The sequence below is a fragment of the Falco punctatus genome (genome assembly GCF_963210335.1).
Source record: "Falco punctatus genome assembly, chromosome: 10".
NCBI lineage: Eukaryota > Metazoa > Chordata > Aves > Falconiformes > Falconidae > Falco > Falco punctatus.
The window spans coordinates 24,471,296-24,498,812 of NC_137590.1; the positions used below are offsets into that span (position 1 = coordinate 24,471,296).

The 27,517-nt window shown below is 37.5% G+C and overlaps 1 protein-coding gene across 5 annotated transcripts in view; it reads left to right on the forward strand.

The window, feature by feature from the left end:
- Positions 1-27,517, forward strand: part of METTL15 (methyltransferase 15, mitochondrial 12S rRNA N4-cytidine) — a 188,221-nt gene that overhangs the window by 146,380 nt on the left and 14,324 nt on the right. For all 5 annotated transcript variants that reach the window (XM_080405295.1, XM_080405294.1, XM_080405291.1 and 2 more), the window contains exons 4-5: positions 24,952-25,143; positions 27,226-27,404. In XM_080405295.1, the coding sequence (XP_080261421.1) occupies positions 24,952-25,143; positions 27,226-27,404 (371 nt within the window). The remainder of the gene's footprint in view (positions 1-24,951; positions 25,144-27,225; positions 27,405-27,517) is intronic.

Consider the following 27,517-nt stretch of genomic DNA (forward strand, 5'->3'; position numbering starts at 1 on the left):
TCACAAAGTTCTGATCTCCCTTCTTGTTTATATTATAAGAAATTGCTCGTTATTCTTTGTGTCTGAGTACTGTCATTCAGAGTGGTGAAGCTGAAAGAAGTAACTTTCTCTGTTTTTTCCTAATATTTCTTGATTTTAAAAACACTTTTCATGCTGTAGATACTGTCTTCAATTTCGTTTTTTTGATCTCTGAAGTCTTCTGAAGATGCAGTGCTAGAACATTATAAATTCTATACTTCGGGAAATAAGTACCTTATAATAATTCAATGAATACTGTAATGTTATTTTTAATCAGAATATCACATAAATACCAACCAAACCAAAAACTGGAACACTGAAACTTGCAGTAGTTTGCCTGGACAGACATGGATTTAAATTTATTGTTAATTTTAGAACCATTTCTTCAAAACTTCTCGTATTATCTTGTTATACCCCCTGTGTTAAATCTGTTTCCTTCTCATTGAGGAAGCAAGAGATCAGTGAAATTACCTTTTATATTTGGTACTGTCTTGCTTGTATTCTACTTGTAATTGGGTCAGACATCTGTCTTCCACTCTTTGTATAGCATTAGAACTTGTTATGTAACAAGTTGTAAAGAATTTTTTGGAATTATGACCTTGAAAAACATTTGAACCAAGTGCTGGAATTGAGCATATGAACTTCCACGGGCTAATGACAGTCATCCTGAAGAGTTAGAGAGATTTGGGCTATACTTCATATCTTTATATATTGTCAGATCTCTGATACTTGTGGGTATGCAATTGTATATTTTCCTATCTAATCTTAAAAGCTGGGACTCTGAAATACATCCTAAACTTTGTATGTCTCCATTCTGTTTGACTTTTAAGGTTAGAATACATTTATAATTTAGTGTTGATGTATTGGAAATATTGGTCAGTATTTTCTCCAAAGGGCATTTTCTTTTACCTGAAAACAAAATTAGAAACATCAGGGGAATTCCCAATGCAGGATGTACATGTAATGACTTTTGTCTTAAAGCTCATGTGATAGTATAGTGAAATGTTGATGCCTTATTAACAAAATTAATAGGATTTTTCCCCCTGTTTAGGGGAAATTCTCTTAATGTAAAAGAAAATGTAAAATTATTCCTAAGTATTGTAAGCATTAAAAAATCAAGAACTTTGAAGGCAAAGTGAAAGTCTCAAAACTGGCTTTTTGTTGTTGTTTTTACAAATTATTTGATAGGTACCTGTGGCGTTCACTTAAATTTTGAATTCCATTAAAGAGCAAGGAAATGACAGGAGGAATGCCTCCCATCCACAAACCCACTACTATACTTGCTAATTGTAGTTAAAGGTGGTTATACATCTGGGACGACCCACTGTCCTAAGTGAGAGAACTCTTACATTTGTGGTAAAGAAGACTAAGCATGTAGCACATCAAGAAGTTGGAAAAGTCTGGAAGTTGTACGTAGAATTTGTAACCTGCAGACACTACTGGGAAAGTTTTCTTATTTAATATATTCAAAAGAAACCTGCCTTATTTTGAAGAAGTTTATGTACTGACCAGAAGATGGACTAGCTATATAAGGTCTTTGCTTAAACCCTGACTGATGTGGAGCAGCTTGGAGAGAGAATGTCTCTTAGTTCAGCATGTTGACGTTCTGTCAACTTTTACATGGCTTATTTTGGTTTGTAATCTGATCAGTGGAGTCACCTAGAGTTCTAAGAGATATATTTTTGGTTGATGAGGGTTTACCTTGTACTGGTGAATCAAGGATTGTCCCAAGTTGTTACACGCTTTCTTCGGCTTTTGTTGGAAAGTATTCAGGGAGAGGTGAAGGAACTGATTAAAATTGCCAAACTCTTGACTCCAGAGTCACGTGATGTTTGCAAGAAGTATAGCTGCTGAGCTGCGGCAGGTGATGGCATACGAGGTGCAAGTATTTGGGCAGTGGAGGGACGTGTGGTGTAGAGCCGCCCATCAATCCTTCACAAAGGGGAAGCCGTCGAGGCTGCCAGCACCGCTGCCTTTCCTGCCTGTGTGCCCTCTAGAGCTCTTTCCTCAGCCCTCTCTAATGGGAACTGTTTAATGGCTTTAAAACGAAGGAAGCATTTGGAATGTTATTCATAGCGATGGGATATTTTGCCACTTTTGTCATATAAGAAAGGGTTTAAACTTGTATTTCCCCAATGGGAAGACAAAAGGCAGAATTCTCAGTGCAGCACAAGATTAGAGATACTGATAAAAACAGGGACATAACCAAGGCAGGAAATCTGCGTTGCTTCACCATTGCCCACAGCAAGCTCAGTCCTAGATGGTCCTGTCACCACTCTGGCTGTTTGTTCTTCATAAAAACCTGTGGCTGAAATACTTGTTCCCTCTTGAGATGAATTTCCTTTTACCAGCCTAGAGAAGTGCACCAGCTGATGGGGGAGGGGGAAGCTAAAGCAAAACAAACAAAACTAGGTCTGCGTTTTTGAACAACGATGTGTTTAAAATGTAATGGTTATTCTGCAGTGTCATAAATAAAACATTAGAAAATTATGTGCACTGCAATTTAAATGAATATGCCAAGTAAAATAGTCACCTTTATTGAGAGGATTAAAAGCTGCCCTGTTATAGAAGAAATTCACTGTTCATAGTGAATTGCACTTTGAAAGGGCAGTTGTTTCTTTTTGTTCTTTTTCTTTTAGCATTTGCTGCTACTCACTGGAGGGAAAAGCCTACTGGAAAATTAGGACTGTTCTGCAGCTGAAAAAAAAAAAATAATGCTTGTAATATATGACAGGGCATAATTTACTATTTAAAAAGTACTTGCAGGCAATTTTTGCTTCCAGTACCTTTCTTTCACTTGGGATCAAGTAATGAAAATGGAGTAGACAACTCAGCAATGGAAACGTTGAAGCATATGTAGTAAGCTATTTTTTGCCACTCCTTAAGAGTACCCATGATAATCAATATGTAAGAATTTCTTTTGGTGGGTTTTTTCCTGTTACTTATTTTTTCCTTCAAGTTGGTGTGAACTGTCCTAGTGGGTTTTCTTTTTGAAAGGAACAGGTGTTAAATAGTAACATTGTTACCATTTTTAATTATTATTTAGTATAATCTGCATCGGTGTTTAAATGATCATGTATGCTGAGTCTAAAACTCAGTTTCATAAACTTTATAACAGAAGACTGGTAAACTCTACAGGAGCTACAAACAAACTGGATTTATTTTGGCTGCGTGTTTTCCTGGAGCAACACCTTGAGCATTTTTTTAATTGTGAACCAAATTTTTTGTGTGCACTTGCAGATGTGCAGAGCATGGTACAAATACTTAAATTACTTAGCTCGCACTCTGATCTCTGAAATGGAAGTAATGCCTGTTCTCCCAGGAATACTTATGAAGGTGCTCAAGACAGAAATGATTTGAGATTAACAAGACTTGCTATTCAAGGGAAAGAGATTTATTATTGACTGCATGAACAGTGTTCAGGCTTTGCACAAGCTTCCTGCTGAAGGGAAGAGGGGGAGCACCCTCTCCATCTCAGGGAGATTTCCTGTTCAAAAGGACCAGCCTCCTTACTTGCTTTGGGTGGCACCATGGAACCCCAACCTCTGTGATGAGTAATGGCAGGAAAAATCCTTTTCACTTCTAGTTCAGAGTATGCTTGGGGAGGGTCAATCCTCCTGTCCCTTTCCCCAGTTTAAGCTCTTTCTTAAGCCACAACTGCACCATCTATGCAATTAGGAGACACCAGTTTTCAGAAGTGTATGATGTGAGCAAAGGACGATGACTCTATGTGGCAACCTTTGCACATCTCCAGAGACAGATCTCGGGGTGAGGCTCAGGAGACCTGTGGTTTCCTCCCTAGCAATATTCAGAACAATGTACAGTTTGTACCCCAGTGACAGGGTACAAGGTTTAGTTGCTGGACAGCTTTTACTTCATTCCAAATCTACATCATAGCTGCGTCTCGTGCTGTCATCACACTTCAAGTTCCAGCTCTAGAACTGTGAGCTGTTGGATGTGCTCAATTAAATGATCATAGAATTTTGGCAAAACAGCGTATTTCTTCTAACCTCATTTAGGGACATGGTATCACCTTTTTCTGGAAGTCCCTCAGCATTTCAGCTATCCTGAAATGGAAAAATGTTTTATTTATGGTTCTATTTTGGCAAGATCATATGATCAGGCTTAGATTTAGAAAGGAAAAGATTAGTATTGCTTGATGCTAGTGTTTGATCAGGATGATCTTACTTATGTGGGACCTCAGGTAACAGTTTTGGGAACCTGCTTTCAGATTGGTCTTTCTGTCTCAAGCTTTGCCCTGAGAGCATTGTCCTTTCCCTTCCCTGTGGATGCATCCATGGTTTGCACAGCTAAACCCCTCTTTGTGCATAGGCATAGCTGGAAGGTTATGAATATTAAGCTGCACACATGCACCATAGTGTTGTCCATCATCTGGGTGGCTGCATCACTGAACCTGGAAGCTCTTAGTTATACAAGCATGGCCCATGATTTAAATCTTTTATAAAACTAGATATAAAGGGAGTATTTTGTTAAATAGTTGCTCTAGAGAAGGAATTGAAAGACAAGGGAAAGCCACTTCCTGCTTAATGTGTTTATTGGAGAAGGAATCAAAGATCTATCGTAATGCAGATTTTTACCATTTGAATTCTACTAGACTGCCTTTTGGGTAAAGGTACTATAAATGTTTTAAGAATGTCACTTCCACTCAAAATTGCTTACTCTGGTTTTGGTCATATGTTTTGAAAAACGGAAGAGAAATAGTATCTGCCTTGTTTTGCCCTCTCGAATTCAAGTAAGAGGGTATTATGAGGTAGAAAATTCTATTTTTGTACCATCTATCACCTTTGTTAACATTTTATTAGACATAAATCATATAGTTTCAGGTTGCATAGTGACAATATGGTTCACCGTGTATTCTATTTTTATAACTTTATTTAAAACTGACATGTAACTTGCTGTACCTGAAACCCCAAGTGAGCCAGTTATTGGAGTGTAACAAAGTTTTGACGTCAGAACTGCTATTTATTCCACTGGCAACCATTAGCGATGCATTACCCTTTGGCACTCGTGTTTTCAGAAACATGGTTAAATTTTTATGACTGGTTCTGGCCAATTAGGATTCTTTCTCAATATAGAAGTAAGGGAAGAGATCTTTTTTGTAACTTACTAAATGTAGCTTTCCAAAAACTACAGCATAAAAATATGAATTATTGCACTCAAAATTCACAAAACATACTAGCGAGCCACACTTCAGGTTGACTGTTTGCTGTAAACGTGTATTTGAGAGGCAGGGGTTAAGCTAGGCTGCCTTGTCAAATGCATGAGCCTTTATTAGAATTTAATGTAATTGCAGCTGAGTCATGCTGGCAGGTCAGTCTGGTAGCTTCAGTAGGATATGAAACGGGCAGAAGACTTAATGTAGAGAGAATTGGAGAGAGAGAGGGGGTGTGGAGGAAAACTGGGCGGAGGGGGTGGGCTTGGCAAAATCCACCGTCTTGTAGAGAAATTTCAGTAGAGGTTTCTGTTGCTGGGTTTTACCCCCACCCCGAGTTTAAACTTCAGCAGCACTAGGCTGCCGTGTTTGTTGCATGTTGCACCTACAGGGTGATGGAACAGCTGCATAAGAGGGTGCTATGGGGCCTGATTCCTGGTGATGGGTTTAGCATCACTGTCTGTTGTGGCAATAAGGAGTGTCATCATGTACAAACAGAAACTAAACCAGACATGTTTTCCTTCTGTGTCATTTTCTGTGATCTCTCGGGGGCTTGGTGATACGCACTGCGTATATGCACACAAAGTTGGAGTCGCCTGTCTACAAAAGTTACAAAACACTTGTTTGTACATGGTGCTTTACTAGTGTCCTGCACATTTATTTTGATGTGAATGCTCTTTTACATAAGTAGGTTTTTCCATTCCTGCACTTCATTAATGATCTTGTGTTCTTTAGATCAGTAGTGAAAATATTGTCAGGTTTTGTCATAGGTTGTTTCCTGCAAAAATGCTTCTCTTGAAGTTTCCGATCTCTATTATAATAGGCCAACTTCAATGTATTTTTTAAATGGTCCTGGTTGCAAACTGAAGATCCTTAACTTGGGCAGCCATATCCTAATTTTCCAAGTAAATAGAAGCTGCTTGATCCTAACTTATCAGGCCTCTTCATTTATGTGTAATATAATAAGGTTTTCAGGTAATTCCAGGTGAACAAGCGTCTCTTGAGCAGCCATGGGGGGGAAGAATTTGGATATTCTGCTCCTAGTTCTTGTATTTGCCGTGTGTGGAGCCTTTGATGTCCCTCACTGCTATCTCCTGCAATTTGGATGTTTGTTCTGGGTGCTGCAGAATCATACAGCAGATGCAACACATCAGGGGCTGTGCTGTCTTTTACCAACCTCTGGTTAGTGACCTGACTAAGTTAATGAAGACAAACATTTTCTTCTTGAAGGTAGCAACAGAGAATTGAGTTTATTTGAGAGAAAAGAGAAAACTGTTGAAACATATGGGGTAGAGAAAAGTACTTGTGAGGACTGGCAAAGAAGGGATTGGTTTGCCCAAGGGACTGAACAGAAGGATTGCCTGAGAGGTGGTGGGATTTGGAGACCACTAAAACAACGAGGAGAAAAGTTACACTTGGTTCTGGAAGAGAAAGTGCATGAGAAGTTTTGGGTTTCTTTGGGAAAGGCAAGTAGGCAATTAGGGATAAAGGATTTTATTGCCTAAGCAACTGTATGAAGGAGACATCAAGTCTTCCAGAAAGAGAGGGTGCCTTCCTTGCTGGTTACTCCTGTGTGCACATTCTGTCTGCATGTGCCTGAATGTTCACTCTGAATGGTGTACGTGCTGCAGTGACATAAGGGAACCCACTCTTTGGCGTCTGAAACATCAAAAACCACAGTTGTTTTCCTGTATGATCCTTTCTATATTATTTTTAAAGAAACTTTATAGTGGATATATCACTCGTTTATGCTTTTGTGCTTCATGAGGGAGATCTTTAACAGTCTTCTGTTCATTGGAATATGCACATTTTGAAGCTATTTTTAGCTAGCTGTTTCTTTACAGGTACCTGACTGTGAATGTGAGTACAAGCTTGACTACTTTTGAAAGACGGAAAACTACTTTAGATCTCAAATTTAAGAATTACATTCTAATGGTAATCCAGCTGGAAAACTACAATGAAATATTTTACCTGCCCTTTCCTGAGTGCTGATAATTTACAGGGATTTAGGAAATACTTGGAACAAACATTTTTGCAAGACTGAATAGTGATTGTAGACTTTCCTGCTACTGCATGTGCAAGAACCATGGAAAAGATCATCTATTGGAGGACTTCCTGTGGAAAAGGAAATTAGAGTAACATTTCAAAAAGTTCTGAAGTAACTGTTCAAGATGAGTTCCTGTTTAGGCTGTTACGACCTGCAAAATCTGGATACTTGCAATGTAGATATCCCTGCTGTGCAAGTTTTTGTTAATCTTGAGATAAGGTTCTTGAATGAAGAAATTTTCAGCGTGGGAACTGCCCTTAAGTAGTATATGTATTGTGAAAGGCCTAAAGCAGTAATTTCCTTTCTTAGCTGCTGTTATAGTGCAGGTTGCAGTCTCACAGTAGTTTTAATTTCTTTCTTCTCTCAGCATTCCCTTACCCCCCAAACTCAGGTACGTTTATCACAAATGCTAGCATTTTACGTGAATCTGCTTGAGAACGTTCATCTCCTTCGACATGCTACATTAACCTTCATAACTGAATATCTGTAATTCAGACACAGTATATTCTTCTTATTGTCACAGGAACAAACAAAGTATGGAACAGAAGAATAGTGATGGTCCACACATTAATTTCAGAGGTTTTTTGTTTTCTTAACATTCACAGTCTCATCAGGAACTAGATTAAACTAGAGATGCAAGGTACACAAGTGATTATTTATTTAAAGTCCAATTGGTGAGGTATTGTAATTGGAAAGCTTTTTGTGAGGAACTGAGTCATATCTACAACTCAGTGTTTCAGCCTTCTGACTTCAATTGCAGTTTGGGAAAACTGTGATGTAGGTGTAGGTAGCTTCAGAGATTGATCTTCATTTGTGCAGTGTTGTGAAATTTCAGCGTTTTTGTATCACTTAAATGGCATTTGTTTGTAATGAAGATGAACATGTTTAATTTGATCTCTATTGATGTAGTGGAAAAGAAGCATGGCTCATAAATATTTGGGTTATACATTGGTAAATGAGAAATAAGCATCCTAAGAAAATACTTCTTTTCCCTAGAAAATAGGAAAGGCTTTTTAAGTGATATTTTCTGTGGTGACCACCCATTTGTTGTTCAGAGAGCGGGGAAATTATAATGTCTTGAGAATACCTATAGGATTGCATTGATACTTCATGGAGAAGCAGTGGGGAAGAATATGGAAGAGAGCAGGAAATTCAGGAACATGAGGACAACTGAAAAAATATAGCAATCCAAGGATGAAAAGTAAGTCCGGAAGATGAGAACTATATGCAAGTTTTGCTGAGAAAAATGGAGCATCAGAAAAATACCAGACGGCCAAGTGACTTGAATAATTCATGATTGAAGGGGATAGCACATTTTTAAAAGGAATAATATGAGTCAGAGGTGAAATGAATGGAAAAAATGTAAATGTGGAATGTGACAGGCAAAATGGCAAAGAACAGAAGTTAAATATTGGTTGACCATTCAACAGCAGCAGTTAGATTGTGGGGAAGCTGGGGATAGCCAAGAAGAATCTTTAGAGGAGTCCTCAGGGTGTGTCTTCAGGATATTTAGTTCTAGGTGGAACTATTGAGCGAAAGACAGATTTTGTTTTTTTTTGTTTAGAGGGAAAAAACCAAAACTCTGCATGGTTGTACATTTCTGTCTCACTTCGGTTTTTGCTCTACAGCAAAAGTATATATGCCTTCTCTTACAGTTGCCATGGAAAGTACCGGTGGTTTTACACCTCTCTGTCCACTTCAGCATGAAATCGATCAGCGAAAACACTTCTAAGTGCACGCTGGTCCTTTCAGACTCAGCTCTTCTGTGTAGTCCAGAGCAACCTGGAAATTACTCACTTTTGTTTTTGGGGTTTTTTTTTTGTCTCTTGGTAACATCTGTGTTCATCTTTGAGCTAAAATTTTCAATTTCTCTTTCAAAATGGGCAATAGTTGCCTATGTCTGATTACATTACAGATGTTTTTACCATTATTTTAATTTACAGGAACCTTATGTAACATTTCCTGTCATATTTGGCTAGCCAAGATTTTCTGAAAAAAAATCTATGCTTTTTGTGTGCACGGGAAAGGAAACAAGGATGATTTAAGTCCTGTGGGTAATGACTTTTAGGTCTCAGGAAACAGTCTTGCGATATGTATCATGCCAAAAAAAAAGCCCCAAGTGTGGGTTCTATACATTATTCTCTCTTATAAAAGAATACAAATAATAATAATCTACGTACTACTTGTAATTTTTCTGAACAGTGTTTCCATAAGAGTCATGTTTACTAACCACCTTTGCAGTTTGTTGGCTATTTTTTTAAAGCATTGTCTGTAAAACTTGGCCCAGTACTTCAGGTGGTACCTGATTAGTTCTGTGTCACATGGAATATCTGACTCTTAATTTTGTTCATCAGACTTTTGCTAGTTATACTGTGAAAATATTTGCCTTTTTTCCCAATAGCATCGTCTTCTAATGTCATAATCTTAATTTTATTGAACCGTGTCATTCTCCAATTTTGATGTGGTTTTTTGGGTTGTGGGTTTTTTTTTTCAGAATTATGGTCATTTTGCCATCCATGGCTTTTCAGCTCAGAGCTGTCTAAAACTTTAAAAAAAAGTATTAACTGTTCTATCAGTATCGAAAATAATGACTTGTACCAGGCCCAGGATCAGTGCCTGTAAAAAAACTGTTGAGCTGCCATTCAGTTTGGCTACTGTTCACAATTACTGGTTTGATGTTTTTTAAACCACATAAATGTCCACCATAATTTCCTACTTTGCTGTAATATTATGCAAAACAGTCAAGATCTATCACTAACTATGCTTTATACCGACAATCCATTTTTGAGGGGGTGGGGTGGGTGGGGAAGAAATCATTTCTCTTAACGAAAATACGGGCTTCATGCAACTTCCTTGAAAAATTCCTATGTGGATTTTTTTTTGTGTGTGTCCTTACATATTGTTTTTTCAGTAGCCTCAACAGAGAGGTGGTCGATGCCCCAAGCCTGCTGGTGTTTAAGAGGTGCTTGGACAATGCACTTAATAACATGCCTTAGCTCGTGGTCAGCCCTGAAGTGGTCAGGCTGTCAGACTGAATGATCATTGTGGGTCTCTTCCAACAGAAAATTATTCTCGTGTATTTTTCCATCTTGTGTTTTGTAAAGTGACCCAGGTGCTGCCTGGAAACATGAGCCTATGTGATGGTGGAGTCCTCCATCTAAATTCCCAGGTCCCCACTAATAAGCCATGCCTTCATTAGCGTGTAGCATGGTGCAACAGGAGTAGTGGTGCTTTTGACCTGAGATTTGTACTTTGTTTAGTGATCTTTGCTGTTGAATACCCTTATCCTTAGGACTGAATGTCCCTTCAGAGCACATTAAACGTCATCTTCATGTGTGGATTCTTTGGACAGGAGCTCAGGTGATGTGCACTGAAGGCACTCTGATGCAGAGCGAAGTGCAGTGAGGGTGATGGGGAGGTTCACTTCTATCTAAACCGCTGGTGTATCACTCCATACACACGTGCCTCTGCCAAGAGGTCTTGGAGTACCAGCTTCGTAGCTATGGGAGAAATCTGGTTCAGGTCCCCAGGATCATCAGCAGAAGTCTTCTCCCTTTGCTTAATATTGTGTGAAGAAAATATAGATACATAGATACATACATATACAGAAGATGTGTCATGCCCTTACCGTGCAGAATGTTGTTCTGCTCTTTGCTTTAGGTAAGACTTTAGTGTTTGTGCGTGTAATCCACAAAGAGCTGGTATCAGATAAGCAAGCAATAAAGATAAATGGTGAGAAACATATTTAAAGAAGACCTCAAAATATTTTTTACATGTTTCAATCCTTTGTCTGATTTGATTTGCTCAGCAACTCCTTTGTAAGAAGAAAGATGCAAAATAACTGTAATGAAATGAACATGTCTTTTATCCCCCCATCTAATAGAACCAGAACTCTGATAATCTTTTCAGCAGACAGCATCTTCCATAACGTTTTATTCATTAATCTGTGTATCACAGCTAACTCACTGGTTTTGTGGACGAAAGCAGTATGCTGTCAGAACTGCTTTACGTGGCGAGGTCAGCCCAGATGCGTGGAGCAATCGGACTCATAGAGTACATTCTCTGGGCAGTAGTTTCTGGGTTCTTTTGTAAAACAGAGCAATAGCTAGGGAATCGCTTAAGGATTACTTTCATAAATCAAATCAGGTGCTACGCTTTGTAACAAATCTAATACCCATACTGTGAATATAACACCAGAGTCATTGGTATTGTAGGAGGCGTGTGGTAGGGATGGAATTGACTGTGCCAAGTTCATGGCAGTGTTTTGCAGAGTGAAACCAAAGGTGTGCTTGCTCTGACATTAACGAGTTCTGCTGGGTTGGTTCTATTGAATTCTGTTTGATTTTATTTGCTATTTCATATTGGAAATACCGTGTCTTTTAAGTTTCTTTTATATAAGTTTTTTAAATGGAGTTAACACTTAATGTTTTGCTGTGCCACCTTAGGGAAGAGTATACTCTATATGATACATTATACTGCTGAAATGAAATCGTAAGGTCTTTCTTCAGTATTTCCCGTGGGAGATTTGAGATGTTGCCAGAGCAGGTTGTAGGAGCACCAGTGGAGCCATCTAGTGTCTTTTGAAGAATTTAACAGATTACCCATGTTTTTGCTATGGCAAGGAGAAATTTATTCAAAATTAAAGGGTAATTGTTTTGCTTGAAGTGCTGGTATTTGTATTTATATTGATGTCAGTAGTCCAGGAATTTGTGAACAGGAACACAAATACATTTTTATAGTAACAAAACTGAAACTTTCTTCCAGTGAAGATTATTCTACTCAGAAATGAAATGTTTCTCCTAAAAGAGTGTTCAAACAAATGGGAAGTAATGAAACTCCATTTACTGACACTTCCAGAAAGAAACCATATCATAACTGAAAAATCAGTTGTTCTGAGAACGTGCAAAAATACTGAGCTGTAAACCAGCTTGCATTTATGGTTTGATTTTTACATTTTTTATGTCATCAGGTAATGAGTGATTATTTTATATCTTGCTATAGAATCCAGCATCAAAAACTGTGAGTCTTATTCTCTTAGTACTCTGATATGGAAAATGGACCTGCTTGAAGTAGCTATGTAAAGGAACTTCACATAGAACTAATTATTTAGCTTTGTGTGACACCAAGGATTAATGTTCCAGAGGTGTGTCAGACTACACTTGTTTTATAATTAGACTAAATACATGGTTGCTTTATCTTAAATTCAAGTTTATTTTTTGTAATTCTGGGAAAAAAACCCTAAAAACCGGATCAGTGATCTGTAGCGTTCTTGAAGACTTAATTTAAAACCCTTTACCAACTTCATGAACAACTTGACTAAAGCTTTTCACCTGCCTGAAGGGCTGCCGTATAGCTGGAGCCCTTTGGAGTTTTGGGGACACAAATTAAAAGGCAGGAAATTCCAATTAGGTATTGGGGTTGGGAGCGGGGAAGCCAATGAGGGTGGTAGTACTGGAACAGGTTGCCTGGAGAACTTGCAGAATCTTTATCTTTGGAGGTGTTCAAGGCTCAACTGGAACTGGCCTTGAGCAACCCCATCTAATTAGACCTGCATTGAGCAGGGGGCTCAATTGGACTGGAAGACCTCCAGAGGTCTCTCTTGACAAATGATCTGTGATTCTCAGGTAAAAAGATGACAGCTTAGAAAAAAGTTATCCGTAACAGTCTGAACATTTGTGGGTCAAATGGATTCTTGAATAATTCCAGTTTTGGAAAACTTCAGTTTAAAGAAATGTCTAAGTAGAGTGTACTTGTCTTCTGAAGCCTCTCAAGATCACGCTACTGTGTATTTTCTAGCATCTCAAAGGGCGTTCAGCTTCACAGGGAAATTACCTGTGATTATTTTACTTACAAGAAGTTAGCCTCTAATAAAGCCAGTAATACAAAAGGAAGTACTAGTCTAATAGAGGCAGCAGCTACTATGGGAAACAGATGGAAAACTGCTCATAAATGTAGAGAAATACAGCCTACAAAGTCCCAAGCCATGAAGCAGAATGTTAAAATGTTCTTTTCAGATAAGCCAGTTCTCCTTTATTTTGGTTGGAAAGAAATATAGTTGTAATACCCCTGGAGTAAGTTGGTTTTGTGTGTGTTTTTTGTTGTTTGTTTTTTGTGGTTTTGTTGTTGTTGTTGTTGGGGGAGGTAGTATTATTATTTCAAAATTTCCTTTTATATTTCATTGTTAATGCCTTCAGACTATTTTATCACTATGCAAAAACACATACTGAACTTTTCCTTCAGTAATGATCAAAAGTTGTTGACCTTGAGATCCTAATCATCCTTTTGTAGCCGCAAAAGTGTCTGGGAGTTGCTTTCTCTTTTTCTGAATTTAAAAAAGCGAAGAATCATTTCATCTGAGAGCAGTGTCTTTTTTCAGTTTGCTGTTATAAAATAGCAGTTTCCAGTCAATACCAGTTTTATATTTGGTTCAAAAATCCCCAGTAATCACTTTGGAAAGAATTAAGGGAAAGAAGCCTTTTCAGTGCTCATGTTGTATTTATGCATTCAGCTGAGATTTTTCTAAAAATAAAATGAATTGTTTATACCTAAGGGGTACCTTATTCTTAGGTTGGAGTATATTTATACACATGTAAAACGTGCAATGTTTATACATCTTGATAAGTTTACTTAAACATTTTCAGGGTGAACTTTACAATGGAGAATTACAATAGCATGTTCATATATAAACATGCTGTAAGAGACTTCTAGATTGTTGAATCCAGTTGCCTGGTATTAGAAGTCACTGCATAATTTAATCTCCTTCACTGTGCTCTATCTTAAAAGTAATTAGGAGTTCTATATACAGTGCTCCAGCTATTGCAGAGTCTAATTTTTCATTATATGAAACTTTCTTTAAATTTCCGGTTAAAGTAGTTACCTAATTTAATTTTAGTGGAATAAAATTAACTAATAGTTGATTAATATCTATTAGCTTTTTTTCTCTCCCTGGCATTTAAAATACTTCATGGAGAATATTAACATCTATTCTTGGCCTTCTTTTTCGTATGCAAAACAAGCCTGGGTTTTTTTTTCATATTTTCATCTCATAATAATAGTTCTTATTTCTTCTAGTCATCCTAGTAGAGTTTCTCTGTGCCAGTTCTGCTTTGAGTCGCTCTCTTTTAGGGATGGCTCCCGTAATGGCATACGATCCTCTGGGTGAAATCTTACTAGTAATACTTTTTTATTCCTAATGAAGAGATTTTGTACATCCTAGGATTTTGTTTCCCTTTTTATGGCTGTGTTCGTGCTACTGTTTACTGCTCATTTTACAGTCAAATAAAACTTCACGTTCCTTTTCCTCAAGGTGATGCCAAGATGATGATCTTCCAGCCCGTGCAAGAATTTTTCTTTTGGCACTTCAGTACATGATTTCACATGTGATATTGTTCAGCTCATCACATTTCTCTTTAGTCATTTCTTTATGAACTTTGTCATCCTTTACCGGGGTACTTGCATTTCACTAGACTGACATTGCCTCTTCTAGAGCAATAGAAAGTTGACTACAAATACTTTTTTGCTTATGGGGCTTTAAGGATCACGTTTCACGATAGTTTAAATGGACTTTACACAACAGCTTCTGCTCCGATAGCCCGGTGATCACGTTTGCATACTTCCACATTATTTTTTTTTGTATTGTATCTTTTAAACTTAAGCTGTTCATTTTGGCTGCTTGGAAAAAAGTCACACAGTGTTGATTCTGTAAGTGGTTGTTACCTTTTACACTGGGTGGAGGTGACTCACTGGTTTGTTTTAGTTTGGGATGTTGTCTTGTTTCACAAGTGCGGCATTTTTATTTTTTTTAATGAATCTCAATAGGATTGAGACGAGAGAGAAACAAAGCAGTAATTTAAAATTGTCTGTATACTTTCAGGGCCAAACATTATTCAGTTAAATATTCTCTTACTTCTCCAAATCCTTACAACTTCAGACTTCATGTTGTCATCTGCAGTAGCAAGTAACTAAGACAATCTTTGTACATAAAAAGTATGCGTAGTTGCAATCAGGGTATTTCATGAAAACCATTAATTATTCTTATTTCCTGTATTTATTTAAAAGATAATTTGCACAGTGTCTGGATGTTCATTGCGCAGGAGGAAAGTCCCATTCGAATGCAGCATATCATGACTTGTGAAGTAAAAATGTCAATGCATGAAACACTGATGGTTAGGGAATGTCATCACTGATGGAATGCAACTAAATTTACCAGATTTTTATTACAAGTTATATTATAAATGATATAACAGAATTAGCATTTAATACAGAATTGCCTGTGAGGTTCTGCATGGATGCTAACCAGGTGGTGTCTACAGAGCAGCGAGATGTTAACGGTACCTAAACAAACCAGTTTTATTTTTATGATTGCATTCTGAAATTGAAAATTTTAAATTAGAAAAAAGGTCAAAGTCACTGGGAAAGTAAATTGCTGCCAAATTGTGTTTTAAAATAGCATTTTAAATCAGAAGCACGCTTACAGTTGTTAGTATTCCATTCTTTTCTATAACTTCAGTAGTTTTTCAGAATTAAATGCTTACCATTGTAATTAAGTCAGTTAACTTAGGGGATGTACCTAAGTCTTCAGATAGAATGTTTGAAAATCCTGACTTTCTTAAGGTTTTGATTTGACAAACTAGTAAAGTTCTCTTTTTTTAAATATGTATGTAAACCTTGTAATTGTTAGTAGGATTAAGTACATGATTTTCTTTCCAAGAGTGGATTGCAATGTTATGAGAAGCAAATATAGATATAATTTTGATTTTAAGTGCTTTGTAATTTGGAACAAGTTTTTAGATTTTGTAAATTCCTAAGTTACAAATACAGTTTAACAAGGTAAAATAACCATTTTGTGTAAAGAATGGGTAGTAGAAGCAAAGACTTCTTTAGGTATGGGTTTTCTGCCTGGCTGTAAGATTCACACTCACCTCGTGTAAAGCAGTGAGCTCGCCAGTGAAGTATCAGAAAGATGCGTGGGTAGGGTATACAACCTATTTATTCATAAATTATCTAAATAAGACAGTAAATTGGTGTCATAATTGCTGATGATTGTTGGTTAGGCTACATTACCTAATACAGCAAAAATGAAGACATGTTCTGAAGAACTGTAAAACCTTACAAGGCAGGCAGGTGAAAAGACATGTGGTTAAGTATAAAGTGATGTGTGGCAAAAACAGTCTTGAGCTTATATTTCTGTAGTGAAGGGCTATGAGCCGACCAGTGAGTAATGAAATACTGGAGTTATAATGTATAGTTCTGTGAAAACTTAATGCTTGGTGTTCACTTGGTTCACTGGCTAGAAACTAGGAAACGAATAGAGCGCAGAATGGTGAATGTTAGCCTGTCATTTAAACCCATGATATGGTTGTATTTTTAGGTTTATGCACAGTTCTCGTTCCTTTGTCTCAAACAGGGGAAGACCTGGTACAGGCAAGGATAGAGAAAAGTAAAGCTCTGGGGCTTCCGTAATTTCCAGCTGAGTGATGACCCTACTTCACTTCTGCCCTTACTTGCTTTTTTCTTGTGTTCTGCTTCTCGTATTTCTCCTTCTCACAATTAGGAGCGTGTAGCTGGGAGATGTGACGCAGTCCAGATGATGGGCAGACAGTATAATGCTTAAGGTGAGAGTCAATTAGGAATGTAGACATGCTGTTATGTGAGGTAGCTTAGATAAGAATGACAGGAAGGAAGGAAAAGTTACTTGTTTCATTTGTAATAAATTCTTGATGCCAGGTGTATTCATCCTTGGTGTTCTGAGGTTTAACTGCTGTGTTAAACAAAGAAACAGTTTGTCAAAGGAAATAAAAATCCTGTAGGGCTTTATCAGGCCACTCCAATACTGTCAGCTGCTGAATAATTAAGAAAAGAAGAAAAAGCTTCTGTGACTCAGATTATTTTTCCATCTATTATGTCATAGTATTGCCACTGAGTCTCAAGGTCTAGACTAGCATTTTGTTAACAAGGCAAAGGTTATGCAAATATATTCAAGTATCAGTAGCAGCAGGTCTGTCAAAGCAACAATTATGCACAATCTTGAGCAAGCACTCTCCATGAATAGAGCGCTTCAGAGTGCCAGAATTTGTGATGTGGAAAAGTATTGTGTAAATTTGCTTTGTTACCTAAAGAAAATTTAACAGTAGTTTCATTTGTTGTTTGGTTCTGCCGGGAGGAAAAAGGAATGTTTTTTACACGCTGTGTGTCTTTGATTTTATAACAACCTAACAAAATGTAAATCAAATTGTAATAGGAGTACTTTGGAAACAATTGAATGTGTGGGTTGTGGGTAGGAGTAGCCTTTTAACAGTTCATTGCGTGTTGCTTTTAAAATCATCAGTGTACGTTTTGTTAACTTCATGTTTAATATGCAGATAAATATGTCAATAAATTAAACCTTTCATTCATCTAATGAATGAATATCCTTGGAAGTTGGATAGCTATATTCTAACCATGGAAACTGACTACAAGATTATTTTGCACTTACTTCATAATCCTTTGTTCATGAACAGATTACTGTGTATTTCGGAAAGTATGAGTGTAGACAAGAAAGCACTGGACACTGTAATAATTTAACTTTCTCTGCTAGAAAAAGAATTTACTTGATTCTGTTATGTGTACAAATTCCTTCTTCATTAATATCCATATTATGCAGAGAAAAGTTAATTACTGATTTAGGTAAGGTAGAAACATATTTAGACAGCACAAAACAAAGTGGTACAGGGAGGAAAAGTATCTAGTAGAGAAAGTACACTTTTTTGTTCATTTAACACACAGGTCTCGTCTTTTGAAACTGTAATTTTTCATATATGGTGTTGTGGTCCTTATGCATAGCTGATTGCAACTGATCAGTGATTGATCAGTAAAGCCGATTAAATGATAAATCTGTGTGCCTTTTCCCCAGTCTTGAAACCCTGAATTTAATTTCAGATTCCTCTGAGACTGCGTGTTAACGCTGCAGAAAAGATGGTGTGATCTGCTCATTCCCTGCATGTTGAAAAAAAATATGTGTCTGCAATGACTGTGGCTACAGATTCTAGTATTCTTATATTCATGGGCTGAAAAATATTTATACACAGTTGTTAAATGTTTATACACAGTTGTTAGGTTTCTGGTGTTAATTTGCACTTTCTGACTTGCTGATGTATATCCAGAATTTATTTCTGTTTTCTACAGGGTTATAGCAACTGAATTAAGCAGAACTTCCTTTTAAAGCCCAGTAGCAATGTTTCTTTTGAGTTCAATGAAGCACCATTACATCTTTAAGGAAAGTATGGATTTCTGTGGGTTTGTTGGGGAATGGAGAGGAGATTTTGGTAAAGATATCTTTTAAGATGTTAGTATAGAAAGAATAAGGAAATAATGCATAAGATTTATCAAATCTAAGGGAAGTTGCTTTACTACCTTTTCTTACAGTTAAAAATAATTGTAGAAATAGAACTTTAATAATTAGATGAACATTCACCCTTAAAAAGTGATTGTGCAAACTGTCAGCAGAAAAGCTACAAGACCATCAAAACTTCTTGCAGTAATGTTAAAGTAATAGCAGTTATTAGGAGAACTGAAATAACAGGCAGATTCGTTGACACATATAGTACATACTGGATCTGATGGGGCAGTGTGGTTTTATTGGCTGTGGAAATAACTGTGCAATTATCTACTTGCTTCAGAGCTATGCTGAATGCTGGCTGCTTCCACTCGTGGCAGAATGGAAGTAGAACCGTGTGTGGTTCTGCCTGCAAAACCCAAACCATCCTCAAGTGGTGTAGTGGGACAGTCCTGCATCAGTAAAGACCATGAATCCTTCAGTGATTCGCATTTTTTTTTTAAGTCCAGTTATTCCTCTCAACTCTTCGATTTCAATCATCGTGGAAAGTGAGCATTTTTGTAAAGTGTATCTGGCAGTTCTGCTACCCGATTCACTGTTTTTCCCAGGAAATTGTTCTCTGCTCTGTGGTCCTTATTGGCACCGCCCTGTGTTCCCTGGAGGTTGTGTGAGAACAGGAGAGGGAATGGAAACCAGTACAGAGAGTCAGAGGTGTAAAGAAAGCTGGTCAGCTTTGAAGTTAAAATCAGCATTAATGTAGCTGAGAGTCACAAGGAATGTTTGGTAGACCTGAGATGATGATGCAGGTATTCAGCTGTTCCTGCATTATGTCCGCGGAACCTTGTAGAACTGGACTGCCCTGTTGCCGTGAAGGCTAAACCAACATATGCCTCAAACTAAAATCCCTGGATGCAGCAGTGTAACGTCAGAGAAATATTTATGATCTTTCTGATGGGTGGTGTCTTGCCCTTTGGGCTGTCAGCTCTCATGAATGAAAAGCAAATCATTCTGATGGCTTGGTTTTCTTGGCACATCTGAATGGTGACAGCATGTTACATATTTTAGATATGTTATGTAATAAAGATGGCATACATAACAAGGTTGCATATTTTATAACAAAGGGGTTAACTCTGGCTAGCTGCAAATTGCATAAAATAATGCAATTTGATCTTAATACAAAAATTAATTACAGGATAATTAAGAAAGGGCATTTTGTCAGGGGTGGGGTGGGTGGTGTTATGTCTTCAAGTTATATGGAAAGAAATATTTAATTTTTAGAATGTATGCATACCTTTTTTAAGTGGGAGTACATGATATGTAAATATTTACCAGTTCATAAAACATTTCTGTGATCCTAACACATGGAATAAAATTATTGTTATAGCCCTCAAATTCGAAAATATGAACTTTCTTTGTTCTGTGGAAATTGCTTTTTATGTCTTCCTGGTTTGAGATCTTTTGTTAATCAGCAACTGAGACTCATGTTTGTAATTTTGTAGCAGAAAACCCAGCCTAAACTGAACTGTTAGTTTTCAGACAGATACAGGGGCTTCTTCCAGAACTGTAATTAAATTTTTTATAAAGCTATGAACGTAATGACAAGGTTCATTGATAAGCTGATAGATGTTACAATTTTTTGCAAACATGAAAACCTTGCCAACTTCCCACTTGCCAAAGGCGATTTCAAATTTTTTATAGAATATTCAGATTGTTTTTTTTAATGGGGGGTGTTGCACTGAGGCAGAGTAACTCTCACAACAGTTTCCAGGAAGGATGCTGGAAGTCCCAGGGTTTTACAACTGGAGTACTTCGTGGTTTGCTTCTAGATGTGCCTCGCACAGTGAGGCCATGAAGGAAAGTCGCAGCTGTCTGAGAGCTCCTGAGTGACCCAGGTGAAGTGAGTCAATGACATCAAACCAGGTCTGTACCCATTCCCTCATTACATCCAGTGCTAATTGGCACCCCTGTTGGCAGTCTCAGTGGAGGCAACTGAACCAAAGCACCAGATTGGTCTCCTCGTTTGATGTGCATTGGCAAGAGTTAGCTGAAAAGCTTGTTTTCCCTTGGTTTTCTCAAAGAAACCATTTATTCTGGTTGAGTAGAAGGCAGTTTTCACTGTTGATAAGGGATCATTGCTTCCCAGCTTTCTGTGTATTCATACATCGAATTTGTAAGGGGAGCAACGGTGAAAGGTCAAGAGCAAGTATTGTTACATACACATAAAAAATGCTGGAGCACCATGAAAGCGTAATTGTACTTTTCTGTGAAATTACTTGGATGATTGATGTCACAGCAACCTCTCTGACAACGGAGAGAAACTAAATAAGGGAAAAGATTTTTCTCTTGTTTATTTTGTAGGAGCTATATTAATGCTTTACTTGTTTTTCTTATGCTCATCCCTCTCAGATGAGTAAAATGAAAAGGAAATATTTTTGTAAAGCATTGTAGAATGCCAGAGGTTAACTGGAAGAAGAGCCTGAAATACATTAGGACACTTTGAACTCTTTCTCATTCTGCTCTTTCATATAACTGAGAAATGTGGATCCAGTGCTGTCTGTCAGAATTATTATGCTATGTGTCACAGTATAATACAATAAAACACTCTTATGACCTAACAGAGGGTCCCAAATCCAAGGTTCTGTGTTATTTTTCAACTGTAGCAAACAGTACAAGATTTCTGTGAGCTCTTGAGGCTGTTGTGTGATAGAATCTATTAAGGCCCCAACAACATACGTAGCAGCTGAAATAACTTTTTATTATTTTTAAAATCAGATAGTTTGTCCATGTTCCCAGTGTTCTTTTAAAAGTTTGAATACTTTTTTTCCTGGAAAATGTCAAAATTGATAAAGAGGCCATGAGCATGTTGAATACTTTGAGGTTAGAGGTTGCTTAAGTTGTAGCAGTTGGGAACGTATCAAAAATTACCACGCTATCAACACACACACACACACACACACGCGTGCACGCGCGCCAGCCAAATAAGAGCTAAACATATGACAAGTACTGTTTGCTTTTTTATGTTCTCAGACCATAATCTCTGAAATTGGCTTAGATTTCTACATAGGTATCTTCAAGTCATTCTGTATGAAACCCTGCAAATTTTACTTCTACATTTGTAAGAGAGGGGCTAAAAGCTCTTCACAGCTGTTTTGTTTCTAAAATATTCTGAATATTTGAAGTGCTGTTCAAGTATGAAGTTTATTTTTTCTCTTAAGCAGGACAATTGGATTCAGTTAGCTTGTAACCTTCGAAGATCACGTAATATGATTAAAAAGCTCTCTCAGTGACCCTTTGTAGTGTCTTAACAGCTTTTAATGCTATCCCCAGGACGCACTTAAAACGCCAAACCCCTTGGTCTGTAATGTTGTGATATGTGCTGGTTTATTAGGTGTTTAGGGGCGTTCCCTGGTTTACCTTTCCTGCTTTTTCCTCTGAGCACTGTTTGTGCAATATATTAAGAAAGAAAGGGTAATAGATTTTCACACTAGGTGAGAGTATGGTCATGGAACATAATTCCTCTAATGCCCAAGGAAAACAGTGGAACACTGAAACAGAAAGCAAGAAGAATTTCTACAAACCTGGGGAGAGCAGAAGGCATGTGACTGTAGGGAATAAACATTTTTAGGATAGGATACATAGTTTTTTATTACTTGTTTCAGGTTATTCTGGAAACAGGATTTACAAGTGATGTAAACAAAAATCCAGAGGTAAAAGGAATTGAGGCTAAATAAAGCATTTTTAGAGAAGACTGTGTGTGTAACAGTTCTTATTTGAATATAGGCGTAAAGAATAGTAGACAAGGGAAGAGTTTTATTATGTTCTAATAATTCGGATGAATTCTTGGTAAAATATTTTTCTTTAAATAAATGTGTCATGCTCATAATCTAATAGATTAGTCCTTGTTGTCACTATCATCATTGTTACTAACCTATAAAAAAAAAAAAGTTGATACTTGTATTTCCTTTCATAAGGTAATAAAGCTGTATACTTGGCTTGATTAATTGAAATGTATGAGGTACCCAATATGCTTAAAATTGTTTCTTCTACTCCACAAAGAAATTCGGGGAACTCGCATGAACATTTTAATGTAGTCATTGCAATCTCGTGAAAAGCACCTGTTCTTAGTAAAGATTTATATTCACAGAGACAATGTATATCCACTATTGATACACAAAATGCAGCATATAACAAAGACGTTATATTCGGAAGCTGTTATTTCACACAGCTGAAAGGCTGACATGAAAATGTCTTATCTAATTCCTTTTCAGTTTTTTTTATTTGCAAACTCCAAAACATTTTCCAGCTGAAGTATCTCTCTACCAAAGAGTACATTTCAACTTCAAATATACTTCTGTTTTAATTACCTTTTCCTAGTTGCAAAGAGGTGGCAGACCACAAATCAAAGGGCACTTCCCAAATGTAATAAAATTTCTAGCAAGTTGTAAATTTCAGAATAATTTTTCAGATTGGTTGGTAGCACTGTACAGCCATTCATAGTTCATAGCTGCTGACATGGATTACTGTCTGTTGGGGGAACTTGACAGTGGCAATTTATAATTTTGTCCAGATCTCATTTATTTTCATCTCCCACATATGGAATTTTAAAGTTCTTTCATTTGCACAAGTTGTAAAGTTAGAAACACTGCCCAGTTGGACAAAGTAGTGCAGATTTTCAAGAAAATTCCTCTCATTATATTGAGGGGAAATACGATCTCAAAACTATAACTATACAGCTTAAATTGGTTTAAATCTCTAAAGTGGATCATTGTGCTTTTCAGGAACTGTCAGTTGTTATTAAGCTGGATAGTTGTATTTAATTATAAGCTGGACAGCAATCAATTAAAAAATGCATATGTGTGATCGCGATATCCCTTGTGAAATCTGTGCATTGAAGGTATTTCCTGGATTTTGTGCCATGTTAAATACGTTGATTCATCCTGCTGTAATGAGGATACCATTGTGCAGCTAAGTGTTCTTCCATATGATTGTGTTCATCACCTCCTCCTTTTAACAGAGCTTGTATTATTTTTTTCTCTCTCTCTCTCTCTTTTTTCCCTGTGGTGGGTTGGTTTGGGTGTTTTTGTTAAGCTTTGTAGCATTTTCTCACTCCTGTTGGCTGGGTGCCAAAAGGGTTCCCATCCCCTGTTTGTACGCTGTTTTACAACGGTAGCCACTGGAGTGGACTGAGTTGTGTCAGCGCCAGTTGCCTTGACGTTAAGCTGGCTTGAAAGGTGGATTAGACAGAAGCTGGTATTTTGAAAAAAAATTTCTTTTCAAAATGACCGTAACGCTGATGTGTCAAAAGATATATGGGCGGCTGTCATCCTTTTGTAGCTGAAACAGTTAAAGGAATCGCTCCCCATCCATTCAGGGCTGCTCATGTAACTTAGAATTATATATGTTAAGCTGGTGGACCTTGTAATAATTTGAATGCTGATCACTGTGGCTGAAGAGCAGTTGTCCAAACTGTAATCAAAACTCGAAGGTGGAGGCAGTAACTTCTTGTTAGGGGCAGAAATATGTTGTGTTTGGCAGGCACTGCTTAAAAATGCAGCAGCGTGTCGGTTAATCTTTTTAAATATGTGAAATTCATGGAGATTTTGAAAGATAGGTGAATTATGTGATTGTAAGTCATCTTATATCTAAGCACGAATGAAACATCCAGGTTTAGACACCCAAGAAAGCATTGGGGACCTCGGAGATGTGTCATCTTCTCCCTTGCCACGCCTCTTTCCCTTCCTGCAACATAGCAAGAACCATCTTAAATCTAAGAAAGAAGAACGCTAAGCACAAAAACACATGCAAAACTGCTCCCCAGTGATCAGGTGCCTGAATCGAAACTACACCGAGGTATTTTATCTGCTTATGATCCAGTGTGCCTCAGTTACCCAATTACTTTTGTAATGGTGAATACCACTAAAAAGAAAGGTGTTTGTCCCATGACAGGAGCCCAGAAGTTTTTTAACCACAAGGCTGTGCAGTCGGGTTCTTCCTTGTCTGCTTCTCCTCTACATCCAAGAACTGTTTGTGCTTTTCTGCACTTTGGCCTCGCTTGACTAAGAACCATGCTTAGCACAGCAGGTGCCTGAGTGGTCAGGGCATAGCTGCTGAACGGGAAAGGTGTCCCTTTGAGTTCCTGCGTGCTGGAGAAATGAAATTTTAGTCTTGTTTCTATTTCTTTGAGATGAAGCAGGAAGGGAGTAAAGAGTTAAAGAAGCTTAAGTAGCCGCTGATGGGTGGGTTTGACCAGTTTTGACATATGACAAGTACTTCAACTGTTACTTTGGGAGTAGCTCTATTGCTTCTGAGACAAGTGTGTGCGGCTAATTCCTGCTATACGTAGGGGAGGTCACTGCGCTGTTATAATTAAAGTTGAGTCTATTTGTTATTTTCTTGCAGGAAACAGATTCAACCTCTTCTAGGACAGTTTAGCCAGGCAGAAGCTCTGTTAATCTCCTCTGGAGTTGAGCCAGGGACTCTGGACGGAGTTCTCTTGGATGCTGGTTGTTCTTCTATGCAGTTTGATACACCTGAAAGAGGTTTTTCTCTGCAGAAGGATGGACCTTTGGACATGAGGATGGATAGTGACAGGTACCCGTCAATAAAATATTTCTCCTTGACACTCAAAAACTGTGCTCAGCAACCCCTGTGCATTTTATGTTCCCTTAAACTGAAGAACTCTCATTATCAAACCATATCTAATTTTGCATAAGCAGACTGTCTTTTGCCGCAAAGCTTTTTTCGATCTTGATACTTGGAACCCTGGTTATCCTCTTTTTCCTCTTTGAAATAAGAGGAAAGTTCCAGTGATAAGTAATAAAACCAGTAACATTTTTATTAACTATACCATTAAAATTTTACATTTTTGGAGTCTGTGTATACAGTCACAGGGGCATCTCGCTTTGAGGCCTGTCTTCTCCCTGTTATTTCTGCGGTTTCCCAGACTGTGCTTCATTTGCAGGCTTACAACCCCTTACTGCAGTCCCTTTCCTTTTCTGCGACATTTACTATTTGTGGAACCTTCACTTGAACACGTTCAGTTGCTCCCTCAGGAAAGGAGCAACCTCCCTCTTTTCTGCAATGGCCATCTGACCCAGTTACTCCTCTCTGAAAGGAATGTAATATAAAATAAACAAACTAAATCCCATCCTTAATATCTGCCAGTGGAAATCAGATAGCAACATTGCTTTTAGCACACTATTATAATGTCTTGCATACCCGTAGATTTATTGTAAGCTTTCCTTAACTGTATTATAAGCTCGCTTTCACATTGTGTAGAAGGTAGGCTTACTTAATTGTCAAATTAACAATTACTAAATAAATCACCTTTATTTAAATTATTAGCATTGGATTTTAGTATATTCAAGGGCATGAATATCAATGGTGGAAGGATAATTTCTACTTACATAGCAGTTTTCATCTTCAGACAACCTAATATATTTCTGTGGCATTTTGCTTTTTACATGAAGACCCAAAGATCTCTGTTGTATAATTGATGGTGTAATGACATGATGCGTTACTGGGAGAATGACAGTTTTTGCTTTGTGTTCCAATGAACCTGTAGCCTTAAGAAATGTTATTTGATCTTTCATTGCTCACACGGACCCAATGCGAAGCCTCAGTTTCTAAGGAGTTATCTTAACACATTAATATTAAGCCTTAACACAACAAATTTCATGATACTCACTTTTCCAGTTTGTGTAAAAAGCTCACATGATCCTCCTGGGATTCAGATTTCACGAATCTGAACTCCCGGCTTATATTTGCATCGTGAGGATGCATACATGGACCAGGAGCATAAGAACAAAGGATACCTGTGGCATTACAAAAGCCTTACGCTATGGTTGTTGCTATGATACTACTTGCCTCTGATTTTTAAGTTTTGTTATCTTTTGTAAGATACTGCAGGAGAGTAATAAGTGCCTGAAAAATATTCTGCATGATCACGTCTGTGTAGAAGAGAATTTATTATGTAGGTTGCATGTATTCTCAGATAAGTAAACCCATATATGATGTTTATACGATGCCTTGATTTATTTCAGTAGCAAAGTGACAGAGATTTTTAAAAAATAATTGCATGGCTTATGCTGTTCATCCTGTAATAATTCCTTTCATTTGTAATATTAGGTCATTTGTATTCTCTCCAAACAGTATTTGGATGTAAATTCTTATGCCTATTAGTGAAAGGTAAATTGTTTTCACAGCAGTGAAAGGAGAGATTTTTGAAATTAGTTCTGGCTAGAAAAAAACATATAATGCAAGGTGACTAAAATGAACCCATATAAGGGGAAAGTTTCATTCTAAAGTGGGCTAAATAAAAAATCACACAGCATTTCCATTTTACCATGATATTGAGATGTATTTATTTTTGTCAACTCAAAGTTTGGATAATAAAAACGAAAAAGCTTAGTTTGTGATAATACCTGTTTCAGTTTCTTAAGTTTCAGCTGTTCTAGTTGATGTTAAGCACAAACTCCATTTAAAGTAGCAAAGAAAAAGGATTTAAAAGGTGCAAGCTGTATCTGTTTTCATGGGGTTGCTGTCTCTTATTTGAAAACCTCAAAGGCACTTATATGCAGTGTGTGTTTGACTTTATGTCTCAATGCTATGAAGCTTCACCTCTTGTCAATGAAAACTGACGTCAGTGAACTAATTGGCTCTTCTTGTGCGTAGGTACCCTGACATGCCCACTGCTGCTGATGTTGTGAATGCTTTAGATCAACAGGCGCTTGCGTCCATCCTGAGAACATACGGGGAGGAGAGGCACGCCAAGAAAATCGCTTCAGCCATCGTTCAGGCACGCAGCATATACCCCATCACCAGAACTCAGCAGCTTGCAAGCATTGTTGCAGGTACTCTCATTAATTCTTCACAGTGGCTGAGGAGAAAAAATATTAATCCCCACAGTCCCAGAGGGATCTATTTGTACTTGAAATCATGCAGGATCTAATCCTGCCTATTCTGC